Source organism: Lithobates pipiens, unplaced genomic scaffold, assembly GCF_037356315.1.
Source record: "Lithobates pipiens isolate NorthernLeopardFrog02 unplaced genomic scaffold, aLitPip1_a1.2 Scaffold_18, whole genome shotgun sequence".
In the NCBI taxonomy this organism is placed as follows: Eukaryota; Metazoa; Chordata; class Amphibia; order Anura; family Ranidae; genus Lithobates; species Lithobates pipiens.
Window position 1 is genome coordinate 107635181 of NW_027507758.1, and position 12704 is coordinate 107647884.

The 12704-nt window shown below is 39.8% G+C and overlaps 1 protein-coding gene across 5 annotated transcripts in view; it reads right to left on the reverse strand.

Annotated features, from left to right (window-relative positions):
• EHBP1 (EH domain binding protein 1) overlaps positions 1–12704 on the reverse strand; it is a 724273-nt gene that overhangs the window by 181853 nt on the left and 529716 nt on the right. For 4 of the 5 annotated variants that reach the window (XM_077485988.1, XM_077485986.1, XM_077485985.1 and 1 more), the window contains one exon: positions 9533–9637. The exons of the other annotated variant lie outside the window; for it this stretch is intronic. In XM_077485988.1, coding sequence (XP_077342114.1) covers positions 9533–9637 — 105 coding nt within the window. The remainder of the gene's footprint in view (positions 1–9532; positions 9638–12704) is intronic. 5 annotated transcript variants of the gene reach the window in all.

Genomic DNA, 12704 nt, shown 5'->3' on the forward strand with positions numbered 1-12704 from the left:
GTTTGTGGACACCCGACCATCAAACCACTTCATAAGCTTGTTGGACGTCAAAAACTTAAGAGCTGTACACATGGGCTGAATATCGGGCAGTTCATGTGTGTGACGGCCCGTCTAGCTACTGTCAAAGGGGCATAACCGAAAAAGGTCTTCCAATCAGCATCTATTCAGTGCTTTCAGTCATTGGCCATTGACCAGTGTGTTCTGGTAGGGGCATCGGAATGTTAGTACAGAATCTCCTTCCGAGCTGTTCAATTTTTTTTTGTTCAGCCTGCTGGGTTGAATGAACAAAAAATGGATAGTGTGTACCAGGCTTTAACAGATGATTCTGGAGTATGTCTGTGAGAATGTGTGCTTATTTAGGCAAAAATGCATTTGTGAGGTCAAGAACTGATGTTGGATGAAAAGACCTGCCTCGTAATCAGCAATCCAATTTGTCTCATAGGTGTCCAGTAGTGTTAAGGTCAGGGCTATCTTCAAGTCACCTGAGTTCTTCTACAGCAAACTTGTCAAACCATGTGTTTAGGGACCTGGCTTTTGCATAGGGGCACAGATATACTAGAACAGAAAAGGGCCTTCTCCAAATTGTTGACAAGGGGTTGGAACAGAAAGTAAACTAAAATGTCTTTGTATGTTACAGCATTAACTGTACCCTTGAATGGAAACACCTAAACCCAAAAGTGTGGAGGGGTGTCCATAAACTTCTGACCGTATAATGTTGGAGCTATGGTTAGATGGGCACAAATTACATCTGTAGTGTGACTAAGCTACATCAACATTACCAAGTTAAATAAAAACCTGCAATGAATTGACTTTTTTTGAAGTGATCATACACTTAGAAGTCATTATAGTAACACTTCGAAGAAATTTTCTGATCTAATATAAAAAGGGCATTTTTTTGTGTTATTTAAAAATAACACAAAATGTAATCATTTATAAATAAGGATTAAAGGATAAGTACACCTTTTATAAAAAATATAATAATTGCACATATTTTTTCAGGGAAAAAAAATTTGCATTTTTTCCCTAAGGAGCATGGAAAGCATTGCACCCATCAGGGGTGCAATTCCAGACTCCTGTAGACAAGCCCTGCATCTTTCAGCCCATACCTAAATAAGGGCTGACGGTTTATACAAGTGGCGGGGCTTGTGAATGAACTGCAAAACCCCTCCTCAGCGACCTTGCAGTCAATTGAGAACTACAAAACGTCAGCCGCAAAGCCTGATGGTAGTTGTATTTGTGCATTCACAGGAAGCTGTGAATGAATGATGGGCCGTGTGGGTGGAGCCCACACAGCCGCATTCATTTCAAACAGTGACAGCAGCTGCGGGGAGAAGATTCCCAGTTTGCTGTCACAGGGAGGGAGACTGCAGCTGCTGGAACATGTTAAATGTTCCAGTCTAAATATGGGTGGAATATGTAACATCTTCCAAAAGGTGAACTCATCCTTTACCAAACTTTTAAACACGACCAACAAACTTTTAACCAACTTTCCATACCCAACACACTTGGAAATGATCTGTGCCTTTGCTTCAAAAATATGCTTTCAGTGATAAGGCATTAAATACTTGCATTGTATCTACCCATGTTTAGGGCTCAGCTGCAGCATGCTGAAGAGGAGTGACTGCACACAGGGAAAACATTCAAATTTCTCCATATACAGATGCATGGAAGCCCCATAGAATGCCTTTTTTTTTCACAAAAAGGATTGAAGCATTTCTAAAAATAAAATGGCTATGGTATTAGAGTTGAGAGCTTCTTTAGACATTCACATTTCAAGCTTCACAAAACAAGGTTAACATGGAGTTCCCCTAGTATCAGTAAGGAATTAAAGTCAATAAGTATCCTTATTCGTTTTTAATAAAGTTCTCCATGGCAGCTGCAACTGAACAACTCTAGGCCTGCTGAAGAGGTAGAGGGTTCAAGAAGTGACAAGGTCACTAATCCAGTCAAGGATAAACCTCATTCGAAAAAGTTTAACTCTGTTTCCTGGAAAACACTTCAAAAGGCTTCTGTATTTCGTCCATCAACAGAGATCAAATTTTCATAAGAACTACAACAAACTGCTTTCTATTCTTGTTCTATTCTTGTCATTAAGGATGACTACAATTATTCCTGTGCTCAAACCTGTCAATCCAAATGACCACCTTAGAATCACAAATGATCTAGCAGCAAGAGGCCGTCAGGTAGGGAGGTCATTGTTTTCCTCCAAATCCACAGTGCATGGATGAGAAATATAGACTCCCAAGTGCACTGGTCTGAATCCTTGTTCTGGGTCAGAGACTGAGAAACTTTGAAGCTATAGACAGCCAGGCAACTAACATTTTCAGAAAGAGGTCAGCAATGGCAGCCAGCCTTAGGAGTCCTCTCATTTTATCGTTATTTCATCTCATTTCCCACTTTAACGGACAGCAAACCTTTCACTGAAGTGCTATTTGCTGGGGCACCAGGCAAGTCACAATGGGGTTTATTTACTAAAGCTGTTGAGTGTAAAATTAGTCTAACTTCTGCATAGAAATCAATCAGCTTCCAGGTTTTATTGCCAAAGCTTAATTGAACAAGCTCAGGTTAGAAGCCGATTGGTTTCTATGCAGAAGTGAGTCTGATATTGAACTCTCCATCTTTAGTAAATAAACCCCAAGGTGACATTCATGACCTACCTACTTGTCCTACTCAGTTACTAGGTAGTAAAAGTACAGAGTACTAAAGCTAGGTGGGCAGCCTAACAACAAGAAGGAGATCATAAATGGCTTCTGCATTTTTCTCAATACAGGAACAATTCAAGAGCATCATTGTAATTTTTACTTATGTGAATCTGCAGTCATGAGGTGTCAAGATAACTAGTGCAATTATCTGACTTCTATACATTGCCCTGTGGAAGGCAGCGGAAATTTGGTAGCCAAGAGTTGACATATAGGGGTTTATTTACTAACGTTGGAGAGTGCAAAATCAGGCTCACTTCTGCATAGAAACCAATCAGCGCCCAGGTTTTATTGTATAAGGAGAAAAAATATTAAATTCCCAAAAACCAATCATAAATTGATATGTGTTCAATATCCCATGTGCAAAATCATATGCCTTAAATAAATATTAAGTAAATATCAATAATGTCAATCAATATACTTGAACAGCAATATAATTTAAAAGAAGTGTCCACATGAAATCCATATAGTGCAAAATTAATTAGAGAATTAAATTAATCACTATGTGCAAAATCCGTATATGGTGTATATTAAGTCCAATTCCACAATAAAAAAAATTCAACCCTCAAGGGTTAAGCTGCACACTGACGTCACCATGCTATACATGACCCCAGAAGCATGGGCGATCACTGTATATTTTTTTTTATTGCCAGAAAACATCTTTTTAAATCTTTGTATGAACCTTTTATGAATAAGCCTAACAGTGTTTAAGGATAACACACTATTGGAGCCGCCTCCTTTTTCTATTCTCCTATACGGCCCATTCCGGTCCGAGAGAGCATTTTAGCTTCTTCTACTAGAAAGCAAGTTTCTTTGTACAATGGGCGTAAAATTGGTGTTACGAGTGAGGAGGAACTCGGAGGTATGGACATCCCGGATCGGAGTAAAGACCCTGCAGAGGGTTATATCTGCAGGTGTTAACAACCTCGCTACGGATAGGAGGTCCACCTTATCCGGTAAGGGTCATTACCTTCTGGTGTGCACCCCAAGGACAGACCTACCCTTCCCTCTCTTGGTGGTTACAGAATCATCTTTTAATTAGCATTTTGATTTTTTTTCCCTCTTCTTTTTATTGTGGAATTGGACTTAATATACACCATATACGGATTTTGCACATAGTGATTAGTTTAATCCTCTAATTAATTTTGCACTATATGGATTTTATGTGGACACTTCCTTTCAATTATATTGCAGTTCAAGTATATTGATTGATATTATTGATATTTGCTTAATATTTATTTAAGGCATATGATTTTGCACATAAGATTTTGAACACATATCAATTTATGATTGGTTTTGGGGAATTTAATATTTTTTTCAAGTAGCGTGACTTTTTCTCCTTAAACTATTTTTTCTTGCATGGATATCGCATGTTTATGTGTCGCAGCTTTTTCTTCACAGAATATTTATTTTCACTAGCAGCACAGTATATGCCCCTTTATTTTAGGTATTTAGCCCAGGTTTTATTGGCAAAACCATAATTGAACAAGCTGAGGTTAGAAGCTGATTGGTTTCTATGCAGACGTGTGTCTGGTATTGCACTCTTCAGCTTTAGTAAATAAACCCCATATTGTCCAATCTTCTTTAGATCTACAAATAACTATATGGTGCAACAGCCAAATTGGATACATAATTTCAGCCATGTATGTAGCTAGGATAGGCTTACCCTTTAATAGTTGTTACTTCTTTGAAAGCAAAGTACATACACCTGATGACTTAGGCTACATGCACACTAGGTGCAGAAAAAAAACGCTGTTTTTAGCTTAAAAAACATGGCATAAAAGACACAAATTGAAAGTATACTGTACAAAGTTTAGGTGAGTCTTTGTGAGTTTAAGAGCATTTCGTTTATAGGTATTTTTTGCACTACACACCCCTCTGCAAAAGCCAGGAAATGATGTTCAGTGACAACACAACTTTTTTACTTTACTAAAAAAAAGTTCAAATTTGACGTTCAGAAGAGATAAGAGGAGTTTAGGAGAGACTGACGGTTGTACAGCTCCTAAACTTCTTCAGAAAACGTGATAGAGAAGGTTTTTTTTCCCTGCCTCTGAACGTCCCTGACAGAAAACTCCTGTAGTAGTCATAATGTGCAGACACATAGAACACAATAGAAGTGCTTCTTGAGGCAGGAGAAAAAAACGTCAAATGCCTGTAGAATCTACGTTTTTTTAAGTCCAGTGTGCATGGAGCCTTATGGCACAAGCCATTAAAACTTCACAAATATCTTTTCAACATGTTACATTACTCACTTGGCACCAATTTAACAGTTCTGATTGTTTTGGACCCACATTCCTTAGAATAACAAAATTATAATTCTACGAGTGCTAGAACTTCTGAGCACTGCCCAAGCCTTGCCTCTGAACAAAAGCTGCCTACATACTGCGTTCACCTGCCATTTGGCTCTTTTGCAAGATATAGTGGAAAGCATCTGAGCAGAACTTGGAAGTTGAATATAACCGAAAGATAAATTGTAGAGAGATGTAATATACAAATATCCAGAAAGCTATTACTAAACTGTGCTCAGGTGACATCCAACAAGCCCCCAAGATGTGGTGTTTCAATATGAAGACATTTTCTAGAAAAAACAAAACATATAATGTGTGTACCTAAATACTAATCTATATTTAAAGGGCATAAACCCTGGCAGAAAAATAATAAAAAAAACATTTAAAAAAATGATCATGATGATGCATAAGCATTGAAATAAAACCACAATCTATTCCATTAAAGGTAACTTCTGTGTTTACAGCAGGAGAAGCAAAGTTAGAGTGTTTATAAGGAAAGGACTGCCAACACTGCGCCATTCGCAGAGGATACGCTCCAGAGGCAGAAAGTCTCCACTTCTGAAGACTTGTGATAAGAAACCTCAACAAAACAACAGACAAACAGCAATCATGCAGCTGTAACAAACCAGAGCATGCCAACACTAACTCACAATTTAAAATGATTTTACCATTAAAAATATTCTAATCCCACTGGTCATTTAACATCCTACAGCTTTGTCATAGTTGCTTCCATGTTATTTGTATATGATAGTTTGTATCTTGCAGTTAATAGTATCATGATCCAGCCATTCTCTTCCAGAAAAAAATATGAAACCTGAATTTAGTGGAAAATCAAAAACCTAGTTTAATTTACACCAGAAAATACAGATCTGCAAGGAGCACCGATTTCACCATTTTGTGCCATTAGATAGATAGGAAACCTGAAAAGATAAGAAGATTGCAATGCATATACATAATGCACTGATTGTATGGATTTGCTCTGTACAGAAATGGACCTAATAGCTGTAGCAGCCCATGTGGTTATTACAGACCTGCTGAAAAAGCAAGCTTTCCCAAGACAGAAAAGACAAACAGTCGTAATATCATTAGAGCATTTCAGCACACTGCTAATTCTTCAAAATGCTGCCCTTAACCACTTGCTTACTGGGCACTTAAACCCCCTTTCCTGCCCAGGCCAATTTTCAGCTTTCGAGCTGTCACTCTTTGAATGACATTTGCGTGGTCATATAACACTGGAACCAAATGACATTTTTATCATTTATTTCACGCAAATAGAGCTTCTTTTTGTTAGTATTTAATCACTGCTGGGTTTTTCATTTTTTGCTTAAAAAACACAGAAGATGACAAAAAAATAAAACATAACATTTTGAAAACAGGTAATTTCTTTCCTTCAAGCGTGATCTTGCGCTGAGTCTGCACTGATGGGCACCGATAGGCTGCCCTGATAGGTAGCACTGATGAGCAATGAGAGGTGGCACTGAAGGGCACTGGTAGGTGACACTGATAGGCAGCCTTGATGGGCACTGATTGACAGCACTGGTGGGCACTTATAGGTCACACTGGTGGGCACTGATGGGCAGCAGTGATATGCATTGGTAGGTGGCACTGGTGGACACTGGTAGATGGCACTTGTGGGCACAGATGAGGCGGTGGCAGCTCTCTCTGTTAGGGACCGATGTCCCTCTGACAGAAGCTAGTGATCGGCTTTTTTTTACTCCTCACTCTGTCAGCATGAGGGAAAAAATAGTTGATTACCGATCTTCTGTTCACATCATGTGATCAGCTGTCATTGACCGACAGCTGATCACGGGGTAAGGCCCCTTACTCCGATCTGTGATCAGCCGAGTCTCATTGACTCACTGATCACAGTGCGCGCAGGCAGCGTGATCTTGGGAGGACATACATGGACGCCCTCCCAGCAATAATGGCCCCCGCTGTAGCCATCTTTCGGCTATAGCGAGGGCAGGAGGTGGTTAATCTATACATTTCTGGATAAACCCACACCTATTTGGTCAAGACTAACGCCTGGTACAAACTATATATATTTTTTCATTTAACCCAAAATATGTAGTGAAAAAAAACTGAGGCTCTAGGGAGGAGCTTGATGTACTAACTATCCAATGTTAGTACAGTGATTTCCCAGCTGAGCTATTGTATTCTGACAGTAGGATGTCCACCCTGCCAGAACACACCAGTCAGCGCTCACAGCCATTGGCTGACAGTGCTGATTGGATGCCCATCAGTAGATGTTTTTCTGGCATGCCCCTTTGACAGAAGCCAGACATTCAGCTGCCTTCTCTCGAACATGCTGCCGTACACGCGGGCTGAATATCAGCTGGTTTCTGTTGGCCAATGTTCTGCCCATGCATACCAGGCTTAAGGCCCAAAAAAGTTGTTTGCCCTTCAGTAGTAATGCTATCCATCAAATTAAAGGACCAATAGAGAGGCTTGGAATGTGGCAGGGCCAAGTTTGATTTGTACAAGAATTTTCAATATTTCTATGCCTTCCCTAGGTTTGGATTTATTTTTCATTTTGACATGTAGTTTTCATGTCATAGGTAGATTCTGCTGAGTTATCCCTATGCATCGTGCATCTGTTTGCGTCTCCAGCAGTGAAGTCCCTTACTATAGTCCTAAGTTTTGTTAACAGCCAGATCAGAGTTTTGGGTGTTCTCACTGCTCCTTTTTCTTATAATAAAAAATAAGTGAAAATTCCAGGAGGAAGAGACCATTGGAATGGCAATTGCAGGTACCCAGATCAGAGATTTTAATTGCTGAAATCTAATTATTAGAGCTCATGAGAGATATAAGAAAAGTTTGGCAGTTTAACCCATGGCATGTTCAAAACGCTGAAATATGAGATTTGGGTGGACTGATCTGGTAATGCTTGTGAATCAGAATAGTAAATATCTAAAAATGCATTCACACGTAAAAACAAGAGACATTTTCCCCACACCACAAAGTGATAATTAAAGTGTCATTAAACCTGTAAAGTGTTTAAGTTTTTAAATCTTTAAAAATATCTGTACCTAGTAAAAGAGGATTTTCATTAGTCTGTCACAGTTAGTTAATTACCTGGTTGATTCTGCTGCTTACATGGAATCCCCTCTTGTCTGTGAAAATATCACAACATGTCTTCTGGCTGCCACTATGACTGTGCATGCACCCCCAGCACCCCGAGAGGAACTGTTCATTTTCCTCTGTGGAAGTCACCCTGCATGACTTTATCATCTTCAGGGGTGGCTCCAGCATATGGATTGACAGCTCCTCCCTGCCCCCGCTGAAGTGTGACAGAGGCTGTCTATCAACATCGAAACCCCACCTCCGATATGTTTTTATTACAAATATATTTTATTTATTATGTGACTACAACAGCATCTATGGGCTTGGTGCAGTCAGGGCAAAACAAACCTAGAGAGAAGGGAAACCCAAATAGCAAGCAATTGTGCTGCAAATTTGAAAATGATTTGCTAAGCTATTGCTAGACTTGTCCGGCTTCACAGGTTTGTTGCACAATTGTAGCAAGTCCACATTGCATGACTCCAGATCAACTTTCTTTGCAAACATTCTGCATGTCTGCTGCAAGTTTTGGGTCAGTGATGTTGTTCAATAGTCATCCCACCACAGGGGTCACTGTGGCTGAATTTTCATGCTGTAGACTTGCAGAGCTTTTGCTGTAGACTCACTACTGCAACTTTGCTCTTGCTAGAGACATGCCATGAAAATTTGCTACAAATTGGGAAACTGTCAACTAGAATGTGTGCTTCAAATGCTCTGCAAGTGTACAACTTGCCAGTGAAAATGTGCAGCAAGTTAACAGACTTAAAATTCAACACTGCCACAAAGTTGTGCAAGTCACCCTTGCTATTTGAGAAGCTGACATAGGCAGTTACATCTGCAGCTTTGTAAGGTCTCTTTTGCTTGCTTTGCCCCCATCTGTCAGTGCAGTCAGGAGCAAACTCCTAATGTCACATTATTGTGGTGCACAGGGCAGAAAACAAGGTATTTGGAAGCATAATATTGAACTGTGCTATAGCGTACTGTTATTGCACAGAGCCGCCCCAAACCTCCTCTATGGGGTCGCCTGCCAGTGCTCTTGGTTCTTCCTCTTCTCTGTGTGCCACCACAGAAAGCCACTTCCTATGGAGGCGCATGTGTGGGCTCGTACCCGAGCCGCTTGTATCCATAGACACAGTGTTACTTGGCCCTAACTCCAGCTCCCTCCTCCCAGGATTTGATTGACAGCAGCTGAAGCCAATGGCTCCCACTGCTTTCACTGCAGTCCTGTGAGGACAGAGTGTGAAAGTAGTGCCATTGCACTCAGGTACAGCACTGGATCGAGAAAGGACCCAGATAAGTATAAAAGGGGTGAGGGGACGATACAGCCATGGGACATTTTTTACCTTAATGCAGGCAATACATTAAGGTAAAAAAATGTCCTGCCTTTAGAATCACTTTAATGGGTTTGTTGACACTTTAAGAAGACCCGAAGAGCATGCAAAGCTTTAAGACCGTTAGTACATGCAAAAGATCAATGTGAATTACCAGAGAAATCAGTGTCTACGTTAGTAGAGTCACTACCGCCACCACATACAAAGGTGCATTCTGGACTCTCCTCGTTAGTAAGTGCTTTGTTAGAATCATTTTCATCTGCAGAAACAGAGTAAAACTGTAACAGTACTCAAGAGAGAACAAAACAAGCAAGAACAGCAAGAACACATTTAGAACAGTTACATTCTGCTATTTAAATTTGTAGTCTTATATGTTCAAAAACCTCTCGATGACAGATTGAAATAATCATACAAATGTGTAATGGTAATAAAACTGCACATTATACAGAGTGCAAACCATTGTGGCATTAGTAAATCCGCATCAAAGAAAAATGCTCATCTTCTGTGAAGGGAAATAAAACTTAAACTTACTTTTCAACAATCGTTTTCTCTGCAGGGATGTAAATAAGCAGGCTTGGGAACTCTCCAGCATTTACCTTCAGAATATAATCAATGAATTGCGACTGTTAAATTTCACCTGTCTACCTATTGAGTGATGGGATAGTGACATCAGTGGCTAACTGGAGTAGTGACATCACTGTGCAGGCAGCACGAGGTGCAGGTTGTGCTCTCTCCTCCATCACCACTTTCCCCATGGCCATGCAGCAGACATGTATATGTGGCCAAAGGGAGAAGAGGCCCTTGCCTGCGGCCACAAAGTCTCTAGGAGGGTTGGGGGCTGACTGGGCTAAATTAGAAATGATTTCCCTCTAATTTAATGCATACATGTCATGATTAGCCATTTCTTAATCTTTTTTTGTAACATTGCCTATCTGTTGACCATTAAATTGTCCTTTTCCCTGTATTGACACCAAAAACTGTTTTTTTAACCCAAGTATATTTACAATGTCTGTTGCCCATGTACTACTGTGATTGCCAGTGTATTACGTAAGTACTGCCACAAGTGCTTCTGTGTTATATGTAAACTAAAGCACGTTTAGTGGCATGGTGCATGTTACCAGAATAACTTTCTCTGCACAGGCAATTGCCATTCGACTATGCATCTAAAAAACAGATATTATGGCCACACTGCTAAATCATGGCAAAAGAAACTCCCTCCCCCATATCCTCATAGAATCTCAGGTTAAAGGCTAACTGGCGATTACAAGTATGTAACAGATTTTTTTTTACTTTTGAAGTAAAGCAAATGATTCAAACACATAAAATAAATAGTTTCCAAAGCAATAAAGCATGCATAAAAAATGTACTTTTGTAATTAAGAGCAATCAGATCAATACAGAAAAATTCATATATGGACCTACACTGAATGGTTAATTGCTGACCAATTACAACAATTTGATCAAATTATAAATACGTAGAAAAATCTATACTTACACCATATGGCCAATATTAGATATAGAGACCTGTGGCTGCAAAAGTACAGCACATTGGCAAACATTCTGATCACTATCATTCTGTTCTGTAGCAAAATATGAATTTCTAAGTACAGTAGCAAGTTGTCCCTGAAGTTGATGTGTTGAAAGCAGAAAATGTGAACTATGATTAGTTGCTATGGTTCACTGTGCAGCTTTAAAAGTTTTTGGAGAATCCAGCAACTTGCCACTCAGGAAAAGCATCAATTTATCACTCCTTTTGGACATGGCCATATGGCATTATCACAGTAAGTCATTATACTGGCCACACATCTATAAGATTACTTAACAAACACATTGCTTTAATATTCTAATTGAATATTTAGATTTGCACAATTGATTTAAAGAATGTAATGGCTGGATGGGTTGGAAAGTTTTGAATACTACACTCTGATATTCTGTTTCCTTCAGTGCTCATCTATCCAGCACACCAGGGACACCAAGAAGACATATCCTGGGACAATAGCTTTAATTAAAGCTGAACTTTGGGGAAAGTTCAAAACTATTCTTGTAATTGGGCTCCCCTCTGAACTGCAAGGGTAAAATGCTTGACTAGGGTACCATTAACCTCCCTGGCGGTATGATTCAGTCTGGTTTTAGGTGCTGAAAGCGGTACAATTATTTTGCATGGAAATTTGGCGTTTTATATTGTAGTCCTGTAATTCTTAGGAATAACTCTCTTAAATCTGTTCAAACCAGAGTCTAGCAGACATCCCGGGTATGATAAAGTTTATAATATAATAAAGAATAATAAAAATTATTCAATAATGTAATAAAATCCTAAAACACTGAAAAATTGACACTTTTTGGTTGCTATAGACAATCTCCAAATTTCAGGCAGAAAAAACAGTATTTATAATATAAAAGTGCATGCAGGGAACTGCACAGACCATTAGGGACAAAGGGGGTGTGTATTTTTTAATACAGCACTGTAATCAGTAAGATTACAGTGCTGTGTGTGTTTTGTGTCTTTTTACTTTTTTGAATTTGCCGCCGTTCTCCGCTCTCGTGCGCCGTAACGTCGCAGGGAACGGAGCTCGGTGGCATTCGGCACTGTGAATCGAGCGGAGGACAGCTCGATCACACAGCGCGGAGGACATCGCTGGATCCAGGGGACAAGGTAAGTAACTCTCCCTGTGTCCTCCCCTGCATCCAGCGATGCAATTCCGAGTCTGGCTCGGGGTTACCGCTCCTGTTAGTAAAATCCCAACCCGAGCCAGACTCGGGATTACCGCCAGGGAGGTTAAAATGCAGTTTTATTTACCTTATGCCACATGCTCACAGGTTTCTTCCTCTCCGTGTTACTGGTCTCCCTAAGCCTCACTTTGGCAATCCGTTGGTCGTATGCACTCTGACATCATCATATAAGATGAAGGACTGTAAGTCCTGCATTGTAAGTGAGAATGTTGTGGGTGCCAGAGGGAAGAGTAGAGTGCCAACTGCCAGGGGAGCGCAGGAAAGGGAAAACTGCTTTTAGACTATTTAATCAATGCAATGAAAGGGGAGTCCCCCTTGCAAGGGTAGTTTTATATTTTCCCCAGAGTTCACCTTTATGTTACTGAGAAAAATCGAAATAATTAGCCATTTATGCTCCTAACTTTAATTCTACGTAGATTTGTCTGCTACGAAGTGGGATTTTTTAGAATGTGAGTCCCTCAAGGTAAAAGGGACTAATAAGAATGGTTCTACATACAATGGAAAGCGACTTGTAATTTATCATTGCTATATAACTACTGTAAATGAATCCACTTTAAATGTAAATTAAGTTCCCTTTAACCAAATTAACAAAACTAT